Source organism: Glycine soja, chromosome 7 (assembly GCF_004193775.1).
Source record: "Glycine soja cultivar W05 chromosome 7, ASM419377v2, whole genome shotgun sequence".
NCBI classification, from domain to species: Eukaryota; Viridiplantae; Streptophyta; class Magnoliopsida; order Fabales; family Fabaceae; genus Glycine; species Glycine soja.
Window position 1 is genome coordinate 40,530,106 of NC_041008.1, and position 22,338 is coordinate 40,552,443.

Here is a 22,338-nt window from a genome sequence, read left to right on the forward strand (position 1 = left end):
ATTAGTTTTTTTTAATATGTGATCTTTGCACTAGACAGGAATACTATTTTTTTTATGTCAAGAGGGGCAGGATAAAAGATTTTTTTATTTATCGTTTTTTGGTTTGAGTTTTGCTTTACCACTTGTCCTAATATTGGGTTTTAACATGTTAAAAACGAAAATTAAATTGAAATGCTTAAAATAAAATTTCAAGAGACTAGGGGATGGGGTTAAGCTATATAAATAAAATAAAATAAAAACTCTTTGTAATGAGCTAAGAAGCACTTTACATTTCTTCGAATCACATTTGCAAGGAGGATAATTCCTCTACCGATAGCTACTCACGGCCCTACTAAGAAAATAAAATGATTTCCCTCCTACTTTTTTGTCTCTACCCTTAGCGGCTGATTCTGCAGCCATTGCATATCGTTAATTTTCTCGGCCTTTGGGCCCTTTAATCAATAAAATATCATATGATATACTTAGCGTGAGCCATATGTTTAGTATGATTTATATGGAAATATTATTTAAAACAACTTTTTATTTAATACTAAGCTAAAATTAATATATAAGGTGAAATATTATTTATACATTTAAATCGTGGACAATTTGCTTCTTTAATTTGCATCTTTAAAAAAATACTATAATTACTTACATTTTTATAGATGATAAAGTTACATATCAGTTCTCCATAAATATTTAATAAGGAAAATTTTGGTGGACACCAAATTACAATTAACACTTAGGTTTCATTTAATTAGGTGGAAGAAATTTAAAATAAGAGACAAGAAAAAAGTTTGAAATTTGAATTGAAGGAAAACAAATAGAAGAAAGAAAAAAATAATTACTTTTTTCTCATTTTTATTTAACTTTTTTTCCAATCAAATAAAAAAAAGTTTATTGTTATTTTTCTTTATAAATATAATTAAAAAATAGAAGAAAGAAAGAAATAAACTTTTTTTCTCATTTCTATTTAACTTTCTTTCCAATCAAATAAAAAATTATTGCGTTTTTTTTAATTTGAAAAATATAAAAAATATATAATGTAAATAAAATATATAATATATTAAAATACACTTTTATCATCACTCTGTTAAACATTTTTATCAAGCTCAAAAAGATGTTTGCGTCGGTGAGTATGTCATGTCGTGATGTGTTAGAAGCGAGTATTTAAGCAGTGGTATTTGACCACAAATGTAATTATCTTTTTTAAAGAAATTAAACAGTTAGATTAGATAAGATCAACGAAAGAAAAGAATAAAAAAATCAGTTAACCCAAGTTCCAGACCCCACCCACCCCAGCTAACTAACCTCCTTTTACATGTTCACACGTCAATAGCTTTTCTTACTGGGAAGGAATCAAACGTTTTATTCTAATTCTAATCTTTCTCTATTTGGCTTCATACCCCTTTTTTTATTTCAATCCCTATTTCCTACCCTATCCCATTCCTAATTCTAATCCAGCACGTGTGAAGAATTTAGCACATTGAAAACATGACAAAATGAAAAGGCAATCATCGTTGACACTAAGCAACCCTACCTCGTAAATTTTCTTTAGGACTTGGTAAGAGAATCACTGTCTTAGTGCGCAACACACGACATCTACATCCTCAGGTGATATACCCTGTGGGGTCCACTTCAAACTTGTGCCCCCAGATTTTTCTCAACACCAAGTCAACAATTAACTAACTTTGCTCCAATGTACCCAACATCAGTTATTAGAATCTAAACCAGGCCTTACTTAACCAAAAAAAAAAAAATACTAACATAATAAAGACAATTTTGTTCTTTTTTAAATTAAAATTTGACCAATTCAAGTCAAGCTTAATATCCTAAATCATACTAAAACTGTACAAATTGAAAGTGACTAGTGATAACTTGCTCTTAAAACTAGCTATTATTGCTATATAAAAATAATAATAATAATACGCCAATCTTTATACAGAGCTTACTCTTGGGGTGGTGAAATGAAACATTAAAACTCTTGATTTGTACTATGCAGCAGCTTCCTCCCGAAAAAACCTAGCGGAAGAAAGATATTACAGAAATGCAGTGTAGTGGAGCTAGCTAAATGCTAATTTAACAAATACGTTTGGCCGAGTTGTACAATTTTTAAACACACACACTATCAAAAACTAATTATTTTGCTTCATTGAATATTTCAAGAACTAAGAGCGTTCCCAGTGGCAGAGTCGGAAGAATCTCCAGCAAAATCCATCATCATCATGAGCTGATGAAAATCAGCTTCGTTAATCCTGTCCCAGAATTCGGTATCCTTGTTCCCGAATGAATCCATTTCCATACCTTGATTGAGATTCTCTGTCTTTATTTGCTCTTCTTCTGTTTGAACCCTCTCTGGCTCGCTCTGCTGCAAAGTGAGCGACTCGTCCACCAAGGGGAAATTGAGCTTGGCCCGTGGGCCGCGGAACTCAATCGCGGCCTTGTCGTAGGCCCGGGCGGCATCCTCGGCGGTTCCGAACGTGCCGAGCCAGACCCGGGCAGCACGACGAGGGTCGCGAATCTCCGCGGCCCACTTTCCCCAGGGCCTCTGCCTCACGCCTCTGTACTTCTTCTTGGCCCTCTTCTGCTTCTTTTTCTCCTCCGGGAAAAAGTTGCATCCCAGGCATCCTGCGATGTTGCACTCGCGACAAGTGTCCATGCTCGGCGGCGGCGGCGGCGGCATTAGGCAGGCGGCGGCGAGAGGATCAGAGGTCTGTGGAAGGCGGAATTCGGGGAGGGAGAAGGAGCTGGAGGCGGAGGTGGAGCCGGCGACGACGTTGGTAAGGGCGGCAACGATGACGGAAAGCTCCTGCTCGGTGGTGAGAGTGGCGGGGGAGAAGGAAGAAGAGGACATTGAAAGAGAGAAAAAGCAAAGTTGTGAAGTGTGTTTGTTTGTAGTTGGAGGTGTTTGCTTTGTGTTTGGCGCGTTGAAGTTTAATTTTCGAACTGGAGAGTGTTTATATACGGTTTGGGGGTGACGTGGCAGGTAAGGTCCAGCTGTGCACACCGTTCACACACGGAGTGAGTGGCTGAGAGGGTTAATGGTTTTGGACTTTTTGATCACGTGGGTGTATTTAATGAGGATTACAGATAGGATATTGTGTGTGACGTGGATTCATTTGAACGGTCAGATAGAGAAAAAGAAAATGTCACGTCGGATTTGGAAAAAGTAATGTTATGATATGTGATTGAGAAACACAAAGCATCTGAGAGAGAGTTTGGGTTTTGAGTTTTGACCTGTTCCTTAGACCGCAGCTGGCTGGATAAAATAAATAGCTGGGAGGGTACAACTGGACCTCTACGGAGGTCAAACTTTGTCCGTATTACTATTATTATTCCAAATCTTGAATATTCACTTTCAACGCTAGGGATTTTATATATTTCTTCTGCTGCTTCTTATTCTTCTTCTTATTTCGGTATCTTGTTTTTTTAATTAATAAAAATAAGATGACAATTAGTACATGATTTTGAATTTTCATAAAATATTAAATATTAAATACTTTTTCACCTTTTTAAATATAAAATATATTTCAAGTCAATAATTTATTGGTAAATTATTTGAAAATGCAGTGAATTACAAGCAGTTTTTTTTCCTGCAAAATCTATCTATGGATTTTAATTAAAGATGAGGTGGATTTTTTTTAATATATGTGTCATGTTTGTTTTTATTGGGGAACAACGTTGGAGACGTGTGATTTTCATCGCTTGTAATAAGACCTTTTAAGTAGATAAAAATTAACTTAAATTGTAATTTTTGTTCTCTTTAATTTTTTTATTCATCCATGATTTTAGTTTTCATATTTTATAAAATTTATAATTTTGATTCAATTTTTAATTTTTAATTTTATGTGTGTTGATCGGTTTACCTAACATTTAACTAATGATATATCAGTATTATAATGAGATAAAAAAAATTAACCTTTAATAATTAAAATGTAAGAAAATGAAAATTTAAAAATCGGATTAAAATTATAGATTTTTAAAAATGTAAAGGCTAAAATTATGTGAAAAAATAGGAAACCAAAATTTCAATCTAACCTAAAAATTATCTTTAAATAAAGACAAATATGTTCTTCTTACTTGAAAAATATGTTATTTTCACTTTATTACCTAAAATTTATTTATTTTTTGTCTAAGTATCCAACATTTTCTTATGTTTCACTTTAGTATCTGTAGTTAGTCTTATTCTATGAAGTGATAATATAACAGACGAAGTCTCACTTCATCAACACCTAATCACTAATACATCAACAAATTTTCCACATCATTTTTTATTATTTAAATTATTTTAAAAAAATCCAATTTTTCCTCTTCCCTTGGATTGGACTTGGAGCAATTCGTCGGGTTAATCTGGTTGCATATAACGAATCAAAAAATAATTACATTAGAAAAACTTTTTTTCCCTAGGAAATGAAATGAAGGAAAATTGGAAGTAGAAAGGAGAAAGACCTTGTGATCGGAGGAGAGAGACATGGTGGTGCCATTGTGGTAGAGTACGATGCGGGAGTTGTTGCAGTTGGAGACAAAGAGTTTGTTTGGTGTGGTGATGGTGACGACGGCATTGCAGTGAGGAGTTTGAAGTCACACCTACAGGTGAAGGTCTGGTTGCTCTGGCTTAGGCAGTGAACCTTATCGTCCATGCGAGCAAATTCGTTCTTCATTGTCAGTTTTCACTCCAAATTCTCATGCGCGTGGTCCATTTCTTCATTCATTATCTCATGTAGTCGCTCCTTGCACATAGTCTCAACCTGTGGAAACGAAAACGATACAACTTTTCTAAGTCCCAAGCCCTCGACATCAAACTTGGAGGCTAGTGGGGTGCCGTAGCGATTACGATAATTTTCGGTGAGGTGTTGGATCAACTCCTCAAGACCTGACCTGAAGAAGTAGTCGTTGTGGGTGACGCCGAGGAAGTGGAAGGCTCTGCCAGGGTTGCTGGACTTGATCACGAGTTGGAGGTTGCCGCCACCGCTGGCTCTTAGGGTTTGGAAGTAGTTTTGGAGGAAGACAAGGGGGTTTGTGGTGGAGGAAGGGATCTTTAAAAGAGGAAGAAGAGGAGGGAGACGAGGAAGGAGAAGAGGAGGAGGGCGAATTGGATTTTTTAAATAATTTAAATAATAAAAAATGATGTGAAAAATTTGTTGACAACACTCCATCTATCATGTCATCATTTCACAGCATGAAACTAACAGCAAATACTAAAATAAAACATAAAATTTTTTAAATAATTAGATGAAAAAAGAAATTTTAAATAGTAAAATGAAAATGACATATTTTTTAAATATGAAAAATATATTTAAGCCTTAAATAAATTATGTGCCTAAAATTATATGTAAGTTATATTTGGACTTAAGTCTTTCAATAAAACAAGCATTAACAAATAAAAGAACATTAGTTTTTTTATGAGAAATATGTATTAACAAGTCCTAAAAAAAATTGATAGGAACCAAAAATGAAAGTGTTAACTTACCCGGATAGAAAAAAAGCCTTTGAAAAACCCCAAAACCTTAATATTATATTTAAAGAAATACTTCTTCTTCAAATTCAAACCATATCTTGAGAAGAAATAATTCCTCCTTGCAATTTCTAGGGCATTCGGTTTCTCCTTCTCACGTGTGATGATTTTAGGGTCAAAGTGCACAAGCAAAAAATATTTTTGTTGCTTTTTTGCGTTGTGAATTGTTGGCTTTCTTTTGTCATGCAATTATTGTGTAAATATGGTTCATCATTGGAGTTGAGGAGGGCAGCCAATTGTTGTAGTGGTGGGTGTGGTAAAAGAAAAATAGAGAAGTGAAAAGAACAATAAAAGAAATGCAACCCTCACTTAAACAATGCCATATTGCTGGAGTATTGCCAAATTGGGTTTAATTAACCACGTATATGTTATGTAGGATAACTTTGTTAAGTTGAAAATGTTAATCAGAAAAATATTGGAACAAATTTGAATACCTTTTTAATTCTTATAAATTTATATTTTAATTATTATAAAAAAAATTATCCACTTTTAATTCGTGTAAGTTTGTATTTTTTATGTTTAGTTTTTATAAGTATTTACTTTTTCAACTTTAGTCTTTATAAGATATTTTAATTATTTTTAATTTCTGCAAGTGTGAATTTATGAGGATTATACATGAAAAATTAAAATATTAAAGGGAGTAAAGTTGAAAAAAATATAAACTTACAAGAATTAAAAATAAATAAATAAAATGTCAGGAAACTAAAATGTTAAATGAGTTAAGCTGTGATATGAGTAATTACTTATAAAATTTGTGAGTATGAGTATTATATGACCCGACCTTTTTCATACCCGCATAATATATTTATAAATATTATACAACTCTCTTAACTTAACATTAAAATATTTGTTCTTCTCTATTTCTCCTCTAAAAATCAAAATGTAACTTCTAAACATAGGCCCTTTAACGCGGGTAATAGGTCTAGGTATGCGTACGAATACTTAGTGCATAAAGATATGCATATACCAATGTTACTATTAAGCAAATATAAATCTAAGTATGAATATTCTTTTCTAAATGTTGACACAAGGATGAGTATTGTAATATCTTACTTAAGCCTTACTCGTTATTATTCCTAAAGTAAAATAAATTTAAATTAAACTTAGCAGATAAAATTACTAATTGTGCCTACACTTAATTCTTTTAGATACTTTCTGGAAATAATTTTAAGTTTGAGATTTAAAAAAAATTAAAAATGTACATACATTTTAAAAAAATAAAGTTATATTTTCATTAAAATTAGTAGTTACTGGCAAGGAATAAAAAAGTTCAGACAAACTTGAAACAAATGAAAGGACGATGATATTATACTCAATATTTTTTCTTTAATTTCTTCTTAACGTTTAAGTAAAATATAATTTTTACTTTTTTTAGGGGATTTTACGTTTTTTTTAACGTTTAAGTAAAATATAATTTTTATTTAATTTTAGATCAAATATGAGGATAGTTAAAATCTTTTCTAAATGTAATTAATTGAGATTTAGATGTGATTTCTCTTACTTGGTCAAATGTCAACCTTTGGATGTCAACTTTCCGCCGATTTCTTTGCTATGTTTCTAGACTCTAGAGTTTGAGCTAGCTAGGGATTTTTTTTTTTTCTTTTTGTGTGCCGAAGGGTCAAGCCTTGGATAGTGAAATGTTTGGTTGATCGCACATCGTAGTGCTTCGTGGAAACTTGGATACAAAGGTAGTGAAAAATCATAAATTGTCATGAATAATTTATCTATAGTTGTTTATATTTTTATTATTTTTTTTATAATTTTTTATTTATATTTAAATTTTATAATTTTTTCAATTATCTTTTATACTTACAAATATACTACTTTTATTGAAAAGAATAAACACAATTTTCATTTTCTCTAAACTCTTGTATTTTGTTTTACTTTTTTCTCTATTTTTTTACTTTGAGTTATATTTTATTTAATACATTATCAACATGAATGTCTTTCTTTCACGGATCATCGACAATTGGTATTTCAACTTACAATGAAAAATCATGTAAAGAAATCATTTGAAGAAAATTATTCTTTTAAATTCATATTTTAATGTTATATTTTTCTTCTCTCTAATTTCATTATTCATACAATGAGCTTGATAGAATATTTATGTTTTATTTATATAATTGTGAATTTGATCATTTAAGAGTTTTAAAGACTTTATTAGAAGAAAATTTTTAAAATATTTTTTTCACTTGAAGTAAAAAAATAATACAAAAGTGAAAATAAAAGAATATTTTTCTCACTCGAAGTGAGAAAATAATATCTTAATGATTGAAGTCTATGAATTATATTATAATTTGATCTTGTGCAAGACAAAATCATTTTCTTTTGAGTTCACATTTCAAGGTAAGACTATTTTTATCTCCCTAATCATATTATTCATAACTATGATATATATATATATATATATATATATATATATATATATATATATATATATATATATATATATATATATATATATCGTTTACATAAATTTAAAATTTATTTAGACATAATGTATCTTAAAGACATTATCAAATAAATAAATTTTAAAAATATATTTGTAAATGGTCCTAAAGACCTTACAAAAGACAAAAAATTGAAAAAAAAATCACCAAAAGTGGGGAAAAAATACAAAAAACAAAAAAGGAAGAATTTTCATTTTTTTTGAAAAATGTGACTAAAAAAATTGATTATTTCTCATCAGAAGTGAAAAAATAGTGCAAAACATGAAAAAGAAAGAACTTTTCATTCCTTAAGAACGAGAATAAAAAAGATTGAATCTTTTTCACTAAAAGTGGAAAAATAATGCAAGAAAAAAATGGAATTTTGATTCTTGAAGAATGTGAAATTTTACCATTTATTAAAATATCAATTTATGTATATTAATTCATCTTAGTGTTTATGTGATATTCTAACATGATAATCTTGCCTATAGTATTTTTATATGTGCATCTGATTCATGTAATATAAAGCAATATGTCATTATTAATATTTTATTTGTAATATATGTTTTGGTTCAAGTAATTACATTTGGTAAATATTATTAGAATAGTATGTATTATTCTTGAGTATATACAATCTAAATATATATATATATATATATATATATATATATTAATAATAATAATTTTAAATAGGAAGCAAATATAATTGTTTATGATATTTATTGTCATATTTATATTGATTAGTGTTATCATTATCGGCAAATATATTTATATGTTATATGTACACATAAAAAAGATATTATATGTATGTTATATTGTGAGTATATATTTATAATCACTAGTTGATTGATATTGTGTGGAAAAAAATATCAATGATGATATGATTTTTTTTTTATCTATTTTCACACATTTAATGTGATCTTGTAGCAATAGGTGTTCATGACTCGATTTGGTTCAATTTTTCATCAAAAAATAATTTGAACGAAACTTAAAAACATATATAGTTCATGTTTTATTAAAAATAAAATCCAAACCAAACCAAATCAATATTTTGCATTTGGTTCAGTTCAACTTTTGCGGTTTTTATTAAAATATTGTTTCACTAAAATTTATATATTTTCTCTTCAATTTTTAAATTAAATTGCATTTTAAAAAATTTCTAATAACAATATAAGAAACTTATTAATATGTTAAACCTTCAATAATAAAATCTATCAAATTTTCATTAATTTTAAATCAAACATATAATAAAAAAATTATCTGAAAAAGAAAATAATATACATTGTATAAATTTATATACATAATACTACAAAAAATATGAAACTCAAGTTGTATACACATAAAACACATAACACTTAAGTAATATAAGTGTTGTGGTTTTGTTTGATTTCAAAACCACAAACCACAAATCAAACCAAACCGATTGGTTTGAGAATAAAATTAACCAAACAAATCCAAAAAGAATTGATTTGGTTTGATTTTGGATTTTTATTTTGGATCATTTTGGATTTGAATACCCTTGGTAGTAACAATATCAAAGAATAACAACTTAAGAAATATTTGCAGTTTTACATGAAAATATGTACAATTCCTACAAAAAGAACCATAAATTAGAGAAAAGATGCTAATTTCATGTCACTATTCAATACAAAAGTTAGTCGTAAATAACGACTAACATTGGCTATTTGGCTCAATGGATAAGAAAATCAAAACAAGGCCTTGATCATTTCCACATTCTGTATGTACTCAAACAATCTAAGAATCATGCAAAATCAGGAAATTTAGAACAATCGTTCTCTCAGAATCAAAGGTTCGCACAACTCACTGGACATTTATGAAGTACTTGGCTTACCATACCATGAGTTTTCAAAAATTAGAATTTTCACAATCATCTCATTAGTACACAGTATATCTCATTCATCAATTCATCCAGAACAAGTCGTAGCCAATTATTAATTTATTATGTCTCTACCATGCAATTTTTATTCAATAACTGAAATTAAAGTACTGGAATTAAATTGCTGAAATTAAATTGCAAGAAATCAAAATAAAGAAAAGAAATAACACAATTATCCTAAAAAAACAAAAACACATAATGCAATTAACTAAAAGAGAGATAGGGTAAGAAATCATAGGTTGCCTCCCAGTAAGCGCTTCTTTAACGTCATTAGCTTGACGGGTCCAATGCCTTCAAGATGGCATGAAGGTCACATAAAACACAACTCTTTGCATTTTCGTCTCTTAGTTGGAGACTCTATGAAACTCATGTATCCCGGAAACACCTTCCATATTATTGCAAGAAAAGTGTTGGTGATCAAGGAAAAAATGACACTTAAAGATTTATCATGCTCTCCATGCCTTTCTTCCTTGAGAATCAGTTAATGAGGAGGGGTATTGACTTGGAGAATAATTTTTTGTTGAATTTCTACTTGTGAGCACTTCTCCCATTGTTGTATTTTCTCCTCATTTCTTTCTCTCTCTTCTTTCTTTTCTCCTTCCTCATCACATACATCCTCCTCAGTTTTCTTTTCCTTTCTTCTCTTCTAATGAAAATTACCTTGCACTCCTCTTTGGGCTTCATCTTAGTATTGACCCTAAAGGTTTCAGTGGGCCTTTCAACAACTAGCTTAGCTAGTTGACCTATCTGTACCTCTAGATTTCTGATTGCTACATTGGTACTCATCTGATGTGACTCGGTCCTCTGCATGAATTGTACTAGTAATTCCTCCAGCATAGTGGTTTCCTCCCGTAGGCTGGGCTCTTGGCTGGGAGGTTGATAAGATGAACCCCCTTGGTTGAAGTTATTCCCTGGATGGAATCTCCAACCTTGGCCCTGTGAAAAATTACCTCTCTGATAAAAGTCTGGTGGTCCTCCTTGATGGAATCCTTGATGATTCTGGCTGCCCATGTAATTAGTTGTGTTATCTTGGACCATGCATGAGCCTGACTCATGAGTGTCACCACAGATGTTGCATCTCCCAATATGCATGACTAAAGATGGAGAATGTTGCATTGCATGCAGTTGTTGAGAAAGATTACTCAGAGTTGTTGTAAGGGTCTCTAAGGTCTTGGCCAGGAGCTTGTTTTGAGCCAACATAGCATCTTAAGAAGTGAGCTCAAGAAGACTTTTCTTTGTAGGCATATAGGCTCGATCACAAAGAATGACATGATCAATGGCCGCCATATTCTCTATCAACTCCATAGCTTATTCTAGAGTCTTTAACTTGATCTTCCCACCAGTTGAGACATCGTGGAGCTGCTTGGAATGGAGTTGCAAGCCATCAATGAAGATGTTGAGCTGGACTGGCTCGCTAAACCCATGTGTAGGAGTCTTCCAGAGTAACCCATGGAAGCGATCAAGGGCTTTGCTCAACGATTCATGAGGGTGTTAGTGAAAGGATGAGATTTCCACCTTTCTCTCAACGGTCTTGGACTCCAGGAAATACTTCTTCAGGAACTTCTCCACCATCTCGTCCCATGTCCGCAGGATATTCCCCTTAAACGAGCGAAGCCATCTTTTTGCTTCACCGGCCAAGGAAAAAGAAAATAAGTTAAGGCTGATGGCGTCTTCAGGCCCTCCTGCTATCTTCATCATGTTGCAGATCTTGATGTATATGGTCAAATATGAGTACAAATCTTCACTCGGCAGGCCATGGAACAAACTCCCCTAGATCAGCTGGATGAGGGAATATGGATATGAAATGTTGGTTGCCTGCACATCTGGTCTGGCTATGCTGGTAAAGTATTGAGGTATAACAAAGCTAGAGTAATCCTCTAGCGTCATCATCTGTGGACGATTTTCTGTCATGATGTGTTCTACAAAGAAGGAATGTGAACTGTTCACAAAAGAAACAACCACCGTGCACGTTATCACAGAAAAAATTAAAACTTCAATATATATTTTTTTATTTTTTTAAAAAAGAATAAAATAAGAGTGAATAAAGAAAAAAAATTGAAAAATAAAATAAAGCAACTAAAAAAAATAATAGATAAAACAAAATTTAAATAAAATAAAAAATAATTGCTCTCAAATTCGGATTTGTAACAACCAAGTACGAAAACCAAAGTCTCTGGGTAACGGCACCAAAAACTTGTTAACTAATTGGTAAGTGTACCAATTTTATCACAAGTAGTAAAATTTCTGAGTGTCGAATCCACAAGGACTTTATTTATACTTGGATTGATGCAAACCCAATTTAAAAGTAAGAGATAAAGAAATAAAATAATAAATAAATAAAGATAGGAGATAAAATAAAGATTTAAAAGAAAAGATAAAAAATTTAAAGAAAAAAATATAGGATAGAAAAGATAAAATATTTGAATTAAAAGATGATAAAGATAAAAGAAAATAGAAGATAAAAAAAGAAAAATATAAGATGAAGATAAAGGAAGATAAATTCTCAGAATGTGATAATGTTAGACCTAACCTGCCTTATTTGCCTAAGATGTATTATTTTAGATTTTTCTCTATCAATTTGAGGAATATTTCCTACCCACATTTATTCAACTCGTATCCCTCACGATGAAAAGTCTAATTTATGTATTCTCTTTCCCAAATCCCTTTGTAAAGATGGAATCATAAACAACATTAAGTATAAAGATGTATGTAGAGGCACAACAAAGTAACTCTATCCCTAGAAATGCAATGTTGAGATACCCTTTCCCAGTTTCTGTAGACATTACCATTTTTCAATGAATAACCCCTAAAACTAATGCATGTAAGACCTTGCTTGTATTTCTATTAAGGATTATCGTCTCTCGAGCGACTAACCCCTAAAGATGATGCAAGAATGGATGATACATGAAATTAAAATAAGAAAGGATAATATGAAAGAAAACACATGATTACATTGATAGATATGAAGCATTACAATACATTTGTTCGCTTTTTATGCCTGTTAGGCCCTAACTATGGGGGGTTTTAGCCTCTCATTGTCATGAGAGACTTTTACACTTTAGGGGATATAGGTGGATGGAAGAAAATGATGGATGACTAAAGAGAGAGGGTTTTCCCTAAGGGATAGACCCAGCGCGTGGGTTATGAGACTCCGTGTCTTTTTCTTCTGCTTCCTCCTCCTTATATAGGCACTAGGTAGCTTAATTTTCATGCTGACTTCGGGCTTAGCGCAAGCTTCCGCACTAAGCGCGTCTTTGGACTTCTTCGTGGGCCTTTTTCGCGCTAAGCATGTGTTGTGCGGTGAGCGAGAATGCGCGTTGGGCTTGTTTTGCACGCTAAGCGGGCTTTCCAATTCTTCCATTTTTTCTTCAAGGTTTTTTCTTCTAGTTTTTGCATCAATTTTTCCTCTAAAGCACTTGAAATCTTCTTCTTTTGAATTTTGCTTAAAAAATAGCAAAGATGTTAATTTCTTCATTTTCATTAAAAAACAATAATAAAGTAAAGAAATTATACTCACTTATTAATCCAAATTGACTATCAAATTAGTTTATATTTCACAGTTATCACATGCACGTGACGTTGATCGTTGCTAGATATGTTTTGTTGATGCATACGTTGAAACCACGGTTATTACACTCGAACATCCTCACAAGGCTGGCCCTGGCCCCTATTCTAGGTGCGACGACTTAAGGCTATTGCTACTTGCATCCAACTACACTCACCAAACCAAGTGGTCCATCCGATTTTTTTTAAATTATTTTTTCAAAAATATATTTTATGAATTAATTTAAAATTGACCATGCAGAAACAAACCTGTGACTTTTATTTCATGTTATTTATATGACACTCTAACCAACTGAGCTAATAAGTCAATTATCTTATAAAATAATTAATGTTGTTATATGTAACACTAAAATTTTTAATGTATATTTAATGCACATATAAATTTAGATATTAAATTTTGTGATAATTAATTTTAATTTAATTAATTTGTTTACATATATAAATTGTAAACAAAAATCATATGTTTATTAACATAAATCTACTAATGTATTTTTTGATTTTATTACAATTTATTTTGATCTAATAATACATTTTTTTACATATATAAATTTTAAATAAAAATCATATGATTCATAAAAATTGAGAATTGTGTAAATTATGAAGCTTACAAATTACCTAATTCAGTTTTATGGATGGACAAAATGAGAATTATACAAATTACGTTGAATGTACCAGCATTGTTTGGTGCGCGTAGCAACACCCATGACATAAGGGTCACGGCTACTAAAAGAGGCCCAACAAAATTATAGTCATGTAATAATTTTTCATATTATTTGTTATTTTTATACCTAAATTAAAATTATTATTTTATTTCATATCTGTTTTTGTTTAAATTAAAATATGGCATGTGGTTAAAAATATTACTATTATATTAATTGTTAGTTTCTTTTTTATGTATTTATCTTCATAAGTTTATAATGAGTAAATTTTTAGCTCATTGTAGTATATCAACACTAATATATGATAATAGAATTAAAAAATATATTTTTAACAAAATAAGAAACATAAACAAAAACTCAAATTATAAGTCAGTAAAACTAACTATTAATATATTAATAAAAAACAAAAATATATATAATATTTATATGAAGTTATATTTTGTTAGAAATAGACAATAACGATTAAACTAAAATATTTTATTCAAGAGATAAAATATAAAATTAAATTAAATTATAAATATAAAAATAAATTAAAGTTATAAAAATGTAACAGGTTTTTCAAAAGTTTATCCAAATTTTCAAGTCTCAACCGGCATGTAGATGAATTAATATATATATATATATATATATATATATATATATATATATATATATATATATATATATATATATATATAAAAGCATCATAATAAAACAAGTGATAGATTTAATTCTCGTTAACCTTATCCTTACAAAGTGCTGGATAGATTCAGATTTAAAAAGATAAACTTATATATATATATATATATATATATATATATATAAGGATTCAATTTAATTGTTTTGTCATAGATAAATGAAATCTCAGGATCAGTCCGGCATCCTCACTGCCACCGTCAACGGCATTGACGCGCATCCACCTCGCCGTCGTTGCTATCAATGCTTACAAAGCTTTGAACGTGGCTAATGTTTGGTCTTCGATGCATCAACGAGAACGTTGCAGTGGTTATCGTTGTCGCTACAGATTGTCATAATAGTACTTGCTGTTGCCGGAGACGTTTTTCAGGTGGGAAAATGAATCAGTTTTGAAAGGGGACGACTGAAGCAAATATTAAATATGATACAAATTAAAAACCCAAACAAGTTATTTTGCAATTGAATAAAATTAGATTACCTTCATTTGAATTACTCGCCATTTTAAATTCTCTAGGATTTAGAAAATCTCCATTTAAACACAGGCTTAGATTTTTTTTATTATATCCAGTTTAACCTTTTATCTTTTTAAAAATTCAATTTATTTATTTTTAATATTTTTTTTAAGTGAGTCGAAATAGTTAACAATGTCACTACTTTAACAAGATACTTGATAAAAATACTTCAGATTTCTATAATTCTTTTGTTTGATATCCAAACTAGTATTTTAAACAAAATCCCTTTGAATCCTCTCGTCAAATACATTACCCCGTAAAATTCTTGCCAATACGGAGTTGCAAAAAAGGCCCAGATTGTCAAGTAGAGTGCCGCTGGAAAAATAAGAAAGATGAACACAGGAGTTGAACCTGTTATATTACTTTCTTTCATATTTAGAAGTATATCAAAGAAAGTAGAGTGCAAACTAGAAAGGAAAAAGAGATGGAGATGGAGGAAGAAAGGAACTGAACCTGTTATGTTACTTTCTAGTTCTAGTGTATAGAATGCTTCCTCCATTTCAAAATGAGTGATGTTTTAACGCTAAAAAAATTATATATTTAGTCTCGTTGTAGGTTTTCACCAAAACATTAAATATTCTATTCCAATTTTCCTCCAAACGAAAACTTAGTGTGATGGAATAAGTTCTTGAATAGAGAATAAATAACAAAAATAATTCAATAAAATTCATTAAACAATTAATAATGTCACTTATTTCCACACAAAAAATGTCACTTATTTTAAATAAAGGGGAGATATTAGATTGATTTAATGGCAAATGAAGTGCAACAAGGAAAGCTGGGAAAAGAACCATGCAAACTTTTTCCCTCGAGAAAATCGGTGGAGACGTTTCAGGGAGGAAACTCGGGTGGAATAATAATGGCAACAAGTGATTGGGAAAAATCTAAAGCATTCCCTTGAGGGAATAGGAATAGACGAGTGAATGCATCCTCAGGAGATCACTTTCATGAAGTAGTATAATACAGTGAAGCTGTTTTAATAGAATATTCTAAAATAAATGAAATAGCGATTATGAATATGAATACATGAGAACATAAAACATCAGAGAAATGAAAGCAATAGGAGCTTTCTTTCATGGTATTAAATTCCTAGTTGCTTTTAGAATTGCTTGTTTATTTGGTACATTCCACTCTAAAGTAAATAAACACAGATTCAATACAAAAGATTCTCTTGCTAGCAGAACACTTTGGGTGGGAAAATCTTATTTAGTACAAAAAAAAAATGATTTTAAGAAAAAATAATCTGAACATTCTGGATTAAGAGACATTTTTTCAGATCAAAATAATTAACCGTTGTTATTTCCAATAATGCCGCATCTTCACAATTTTACATAAATTGGCATCCACAAGCAAGGCATGTGAATTTATTCGACTTAAAAGAAAAAATAGTTTTTTTTCAAAAACTCTAAAAAAGACAGCAAAAAAAAAAAAAAGAAGTTAAACCAAAGATTCACAGTCAATAACAGTACAATGCACCAGTCTGCGGCTTATTCCTCAAAAGCGCAACTACAAAAGTAGAATGACTGTAAGTTTTTCTTTCTCCTTCATATTTGTTATAAGCCACTTGTCATTCAACCCCTAGTTAACCTAAACGGGTTCGTTTGGAAAAACAATTATACAGGAATGCCTATCATTTATACAGCAAAAATATAAGAATCAAAATATGCTTTGGACGGTTTCCTACTCCCTTTTTACTTGGTAATCAATGAAAATTTTGAAACTAACGAAAATTCAGATCTCCTCCACTGGTTGTATTAACCAACTGAACTCCTAGAAATCTATAGACAAGTCAAAAACAGTATCCATCAGAGCTACCACCACCAACTAGCGGGAGCAAAGAAAACTCAACAAAACCCTTCTTCGTCTATTCAGTCATCATCTGAATCTGCAAAAAGATACACTCCTTCAGCTAAAATAAATTACATATATACCCAAGACGATGACAAAAGTAATCATAGCTATTAACATATCATGATTTAACTAATCCAATATGTTGATTCAGACTAGAGTGATAAGCATAGCTTAAACTGGGAGGGATATAACATAGGAATATTCAACAACTAGCAATTCAACTCTGTACCCCTAGCATTATTGATCCATGAACACAAATTATAATATCTAAGACAAGCCAATAATATCTCTCGGTTATATTTTCTTCTGGGCAGAGAGCTATAAAGATACAGGAATTGCAAAACATTCTACAATGAAGTAACATTTTTAGATTGTGTTCTCCTGACAAAAGAATATGGAATACTATTCAGTGCAAGATAGTATGAATAAACTCAGTGGAACATATCCTAACAGCGGTGGTTCCTAAACAAAAGAATAATAGATTAATAATAATACACTCAATCTGTATTCATGAAATCTGCTTACCTGATCTTATATCCTCGCCAACTTTTCCCCTATTTTTCAGCTGCCTCAAGATCATCGCACAAATGAGCTTCCACCAATATATATGGAAGATGAGCAGCATTATGAGCATTGTATTAAAAACATAGTAAAGAAACATATGAAAACCCTCTGACAGGCTTAAGACTTGCTGAAGATCAATGCTGAAAAGTGGAAAACATAGTTATGATAAAATATGATTAATAAGTGCCTTTCAAAACAATGTCAAATGAATATGATACAATTAAAAAAGACAAACCTCGTTGCTTTAATAACCCAAAATGGAAAGAAAATTAGCCGCAGTATGAGCCACGAAACAGCAAAGAATCCAAAACACACACTTGCACCAAACTCCCTTCCAGAATACTTGAAAACCTTGGCAGCTTCCATGAATACGTCACTTGCATCATGAAGGGCGAGGATTATGGAGCCAACCCTAAAAAAACTGTAAATGCAGCATGTGTAAGTTATCTCTTCATAATTTCTATCTAAGATGTTACTGTCAGTTTTGCAATTTCAATTATCTAAATCAATCAACCTGATATAGCAAAACCTGAAAAAAGTTGTAGTCAAAAGAAGAAAGCAGACATGAAAGAACATTCTAATAGAAAGGGAAGATTTGTCAAGCATTTCTCAGTTCTATTAGAGATTCCAAGCATTTACAGAGACTCAGATCTAAGACGTAAATCTATTAAGTATTGACATCAGATAGTTTTATTGCATACACAGAGAGGTTACAAATGCAATTATGTAATACATGCCAGTATGCCATTGACATAAAAATATGGCAAACATTTCTGACTTCTGAGCAACTTGTATTAATGCTCTAAAAAGGTATCTAGGACTAGAAGTTTCAAGCTATATTCAGATTGATGGAAAGGAGTGGAATGGAGCCCAATGGAATGAATTCCATTCCATCCAATCCCTCTTTTCTCCCCCTTCAAGTTGGGGATTATGGGATAAAATCAATCTTTTTTTATCCATCCACTGCATTTTGTACCACCCCATTCCTCTCCAATCAACAGTAGATATCCAAACATTGCCTCAAGAAATAATACTGGCTCTTTAATAATATTTATAATAATGGGAGATTTATCATATGGCATAAATATAAGAAGGCCATGTGATACAATTACCTTTTTCCTTATACAACCAAAAGTAAGCATCATTAAAAATGACCTCCATCTCCATCCAGTTAAATTAAAAAAAATAAAAAATAAGGAATTAAATTTAAGGAAACTACACAAGTTAAAGATAGAAAGTAGAAACATATGATAAATCCCCAAAAATATTTCCAAACTGAGACTAAAAATTTATTGGTTTTAAGAACACTACCTACAGTTATGAATATTATTTGGGTAACATAAAACATTAATGTCCAAATTCTGTAGTAGATCTAAAACTTTAAAAACACTCTAGGGCTGTTTGAGTTTTGTTATCAATAATGAGCATCAAATATGAGCCACCAAGTGAGAATTTTCATGCTTATGTAAAACAATAACAATAAATAACTAAGTTCCAAATTTATAGTTTATGTAGAATAGGCATAGTATATTCTTCAACTAAAATAAAGGATTGTTGAAACCACCAAGATATTACCTTGTTAGATATGAAATCCCAATCAGTAAAACAGTAATTACATGGTGAGTAAACATCACTGAAAAATCCTTCCTTCGAGTCTCCCATGTGAGAATAGCAGCAATGCTATATATGTAGAACCCACACTGGCACATGTAGTACAACACTAGGGGACTCCTGAGATAAGACATAAAACAGGGTGCAATATAAATTTTAATACGCCAACTTCTATTTACCATGAAACACATATGAGTACAATAGCCTTATAAACAACTTCCTAAGGACAATTACAAGTTCTCCCCATTTGAGTTAGACTTGACTGTCTAGAACCAAATGGCAAGTTGCAACCAATGGCATGAAGTCAGAAGAAGCAAGGAGCTAGATTAGTCATAGCCTATATAAATATAAAACATAAAAAGTAGTTATATGCATTGTCTGTTAACAAAGGGAGGAATATATCTGTATATTGCTTTGGAAACTCTTGAAATTTGTTGTCATATACCTAGTTGTCAATCAAAAATAAAAAACTAAATTTAGGTCTCTTGAAGTTTTCAAACCAAAAAAGCCCAAGGACCAATTGTTGGTTTCCAAAAACCTCTTACTCAAATTAAATGTGAACTCAGGTCTGTAAATTATGAATTGAGTTGAGATCATAAGCATATGACAAAATTTAAGATGTAAGTATAGAAAATCGATGATGAAAATAAGGGTCAATGTGGAGGTTTTCCTATGAAACACAAATAGATCAGGTCAACAAGATAAATGGAAGCCACTCAATATCTGGGAAAAACATTTATTACTGACTAGACTGATTTTGTTCATCATGCTACATAAAATACTTACTTCAACTCATGATTTGGCCAGTCATTGAAGTATAACTTCGTATTAGTGAACCAGGGTTCATGGTAGGTAATTTTAAGAACAAATGCTTCAACTGCAGCATAATATGTTAGCTTCCACATTGACTCTGAGCATTTTCCAATCTTTACTTGCATTTCCTTAGTAATACGTGAAGGAGCTCTGCCCTTTGTCAACATCCTAATGGCCAAACTCTGTAAACAACAACAATGCTTTAAAATATGAAGGAAGGAAAATGTAAATGAATTTAATATCTTGAAAACATAAAAAACACTAAATACTTTTTTAGTTTAGTAAATAGGAGAATTAGTAAGAATATGATACAAGAGGATTTAGAATTATTTTTAAATGAAACAAGATAAGATTGGTCATAGTTGCTTCCAAAAAATGCTTTTTCCCCAGGTCACTAAAATGATCCACACACACTTCATGGAACAAGTAAGAATTTAGAAAATTATCAAGCTTAGGCATTAAAAATCTTGGATCATTATTACTGATGTGCTTTGCTAGAAAACATTTTTAACCTATCATCGTGAAAAGCCAGTATGAGATTGCACTACACTATAGTACTTTCGTCACAAGACAACAGGTGAAAGAAACCAAAATTATATTTGACGAAGTGCTTTCTTTTCATATTTTCTAACATGCATCTCGTCTAGACACAGCAAAATATCAAGGTTTTACAGCACCTTTTTTCTAAATATTTTGAGAATTGGGATAAAAGAACAGCAACAATGACCAATCCATTTCCCACATATTTTGAGAATAGGGATATTCTTCTAAAATCCTTCACAAACAACAGTGCTTCTCTTTTTGCTACCCCTTGTTCCATTGGTAAGATTAGAAAGTAATGTCTACCAACAAACCAAATTGTATGGTGGCTACTAAAGGCAACAGAAAACGAAACCATAAATCATCTGTCTAATAATCATTCATCAGAAGAAATAAATAAATACAATGGACAAAAGGCACAATACATTCACAAATTGGCAATATAGGAAACCTCCCATGACCATCTGCATCCCAACACGATAGGAAGTATAAATCATATATTTTTGTCATATATAAGCTATGAACAACACTTAAATGTAAAAAATAATGGCCAATAACATAAATAAGAAGGATCAATGCATATCAATATACAGATTTAACAGAACATAAATGAGCAGCATTGCATTCAAATACTTCCCTAAATAGAGACATTTATGCCTTAACTTTCAATTGCGCAATTAACTCCAACTGAAATGTCCACTTATAAAGATCCTTTAACCAATTTGAACAATTTCCAGGAAACTAAACAAACACAGCGTAAACGCAGCCAAAAACAGAAGAAAAAAAAAACTCCACCGAAGAATTTGTGCTGAATTACTAATAAAACCGACAGTTTCTGCAGTATCTTTCAACGAACCCTAAAATGGAGAATCAATAAAACAAGCACAATCCAGAACTAAGCTGTTCCTTTTCTTCTTTTCTTTAATTATTAAACTATTAAATCTCTAACATAACAGAAGCCAGCTATCCAATGCGACAGGGAAGAAGAATTTCCGCAACGCAAACAAACAAAGGGATCTTACGCGAAAGACGAATCTGTCAAGGAAGAACCTGGCCGCGAAACTGGCGAAGGCGAAGCAGATCGCGACGGAGAAATGCGAGGCGCGCGGCGTCGTCGCATTCTCGCTCCAGAGGAAATCCATGCCAGATTGCAACACCTGCAGCAGTTTCAGAAACAAAGCCTGAACAGAATCAGCAGTTGCGAGGACTGCACGGAGATCATTCAAGGCATTGAAGAAACTCCAAGAACTTTTCATGCAATATTATAGGTTTCACGATAAGATCAGGTTCGTACCTGATTTCGAGGATGCTGAGCTGGCGGCTTTGGAGTTGCTGCAGCGGAAAATGCGTGCAGAGGAAGAAGACGGAGGAGGGAAAGTGTGAAGAGGGAGGTTGCAATTGCAACGGAAAAATACACAGATGCTGAGAGGGTTTGTTTTTGTTTTTATTTCTTATTTATAGCTCCTGTTCCTCGTGAGATCTTTTAATTTAATTTAATCTAAATTTTCATTTTTGGGTGGGCCCGTCTGTGGGACCTGTAAAAAGTCCATGTGGCAATGTGTTGTTCGTCACTGTACATTTTTTAGCGATTTTTTTGTTTGCTATAACTTTGTTCTTTTCGAGACTACCTTTATTTTATTTTATAATAAGAATAAGAATTTCAACCCGGATGAAATTACAAATATAATTCCTTTTGAAAAATGGACAGCTGTTTTATTTTTTGGTTAGA

The 22,338-nt window shown here is 31.4% G+C and overlaps 2 protein-coding genes across 3 annotated transcripts; both read right to left on the reverse strand.

Annotated features, from left to right (window-relative positions):
• Window positions 1–1,861: 1,861 nt before the first annotated feature.
• Window positions 1,862–4,640, reverse strand: LOC114420690 (ethylene-responsive transcription factor ERF109-like). Its single transcript, XM_028386519.1, has 2 exons — window positions 4,429–4,640; window positions 1,862–2,990 (listed from the first exon to the last, which is right to left on the reverse strand). Exons 1-2 carry the CDS (start codon window positions 4,638–4,640, stop codon window positions 2,141–2,143), a joined length of 1,062 nt encoding a protein of 353 aa, XP_028242320.1. The 3' UTR covers window positions 1,862–2,140.
• A 12,013-nt stretch (window positions 4,641–16,653) lies between these two features.
• LOC114419689 (LAG1 longevity assurance homolog 2-like) lies at window positions 16,654–22,048 on the reverse strand. 2 transcript variants are annotated; one of them, XM_028385434.1, is made up of 7 exons: window positions 21,904–22,048; window positions 21,632–21,766; window positions 20,043–20,251; window positions 19,221–19,376; window positions 17,881–18,066; window positions 17,607–17,785; window positions 16,654–17,115 (listed from the first exon to the last, which is right to left on the reverse strand). In XM_028385434.1, the coding sequence occupies exons 2-7, from the start codon at window positions 21,749–21,751 to the stop codon at window positions 17,099–17,101; spliced, it is 867 nt and encodes a 288-aa protein (XP_028241235.1). In that variant the 5' UTR covers window positions 21,752–21,766; window positions 21,904–22,048; the 3' UTR covers window positions 16,654–17,098. The 2 variants fall into 2 exon arrangements, with proteins under 2 accessions (XP_028241235.1, XP_028241236.1); XM_028385435.1 differs by having other exon boundaries at window positions 21,632–21,790; window positions 21,904–22,045.
• Window positions 22,049–22,338: the final 290 nt, after the last annotated feature.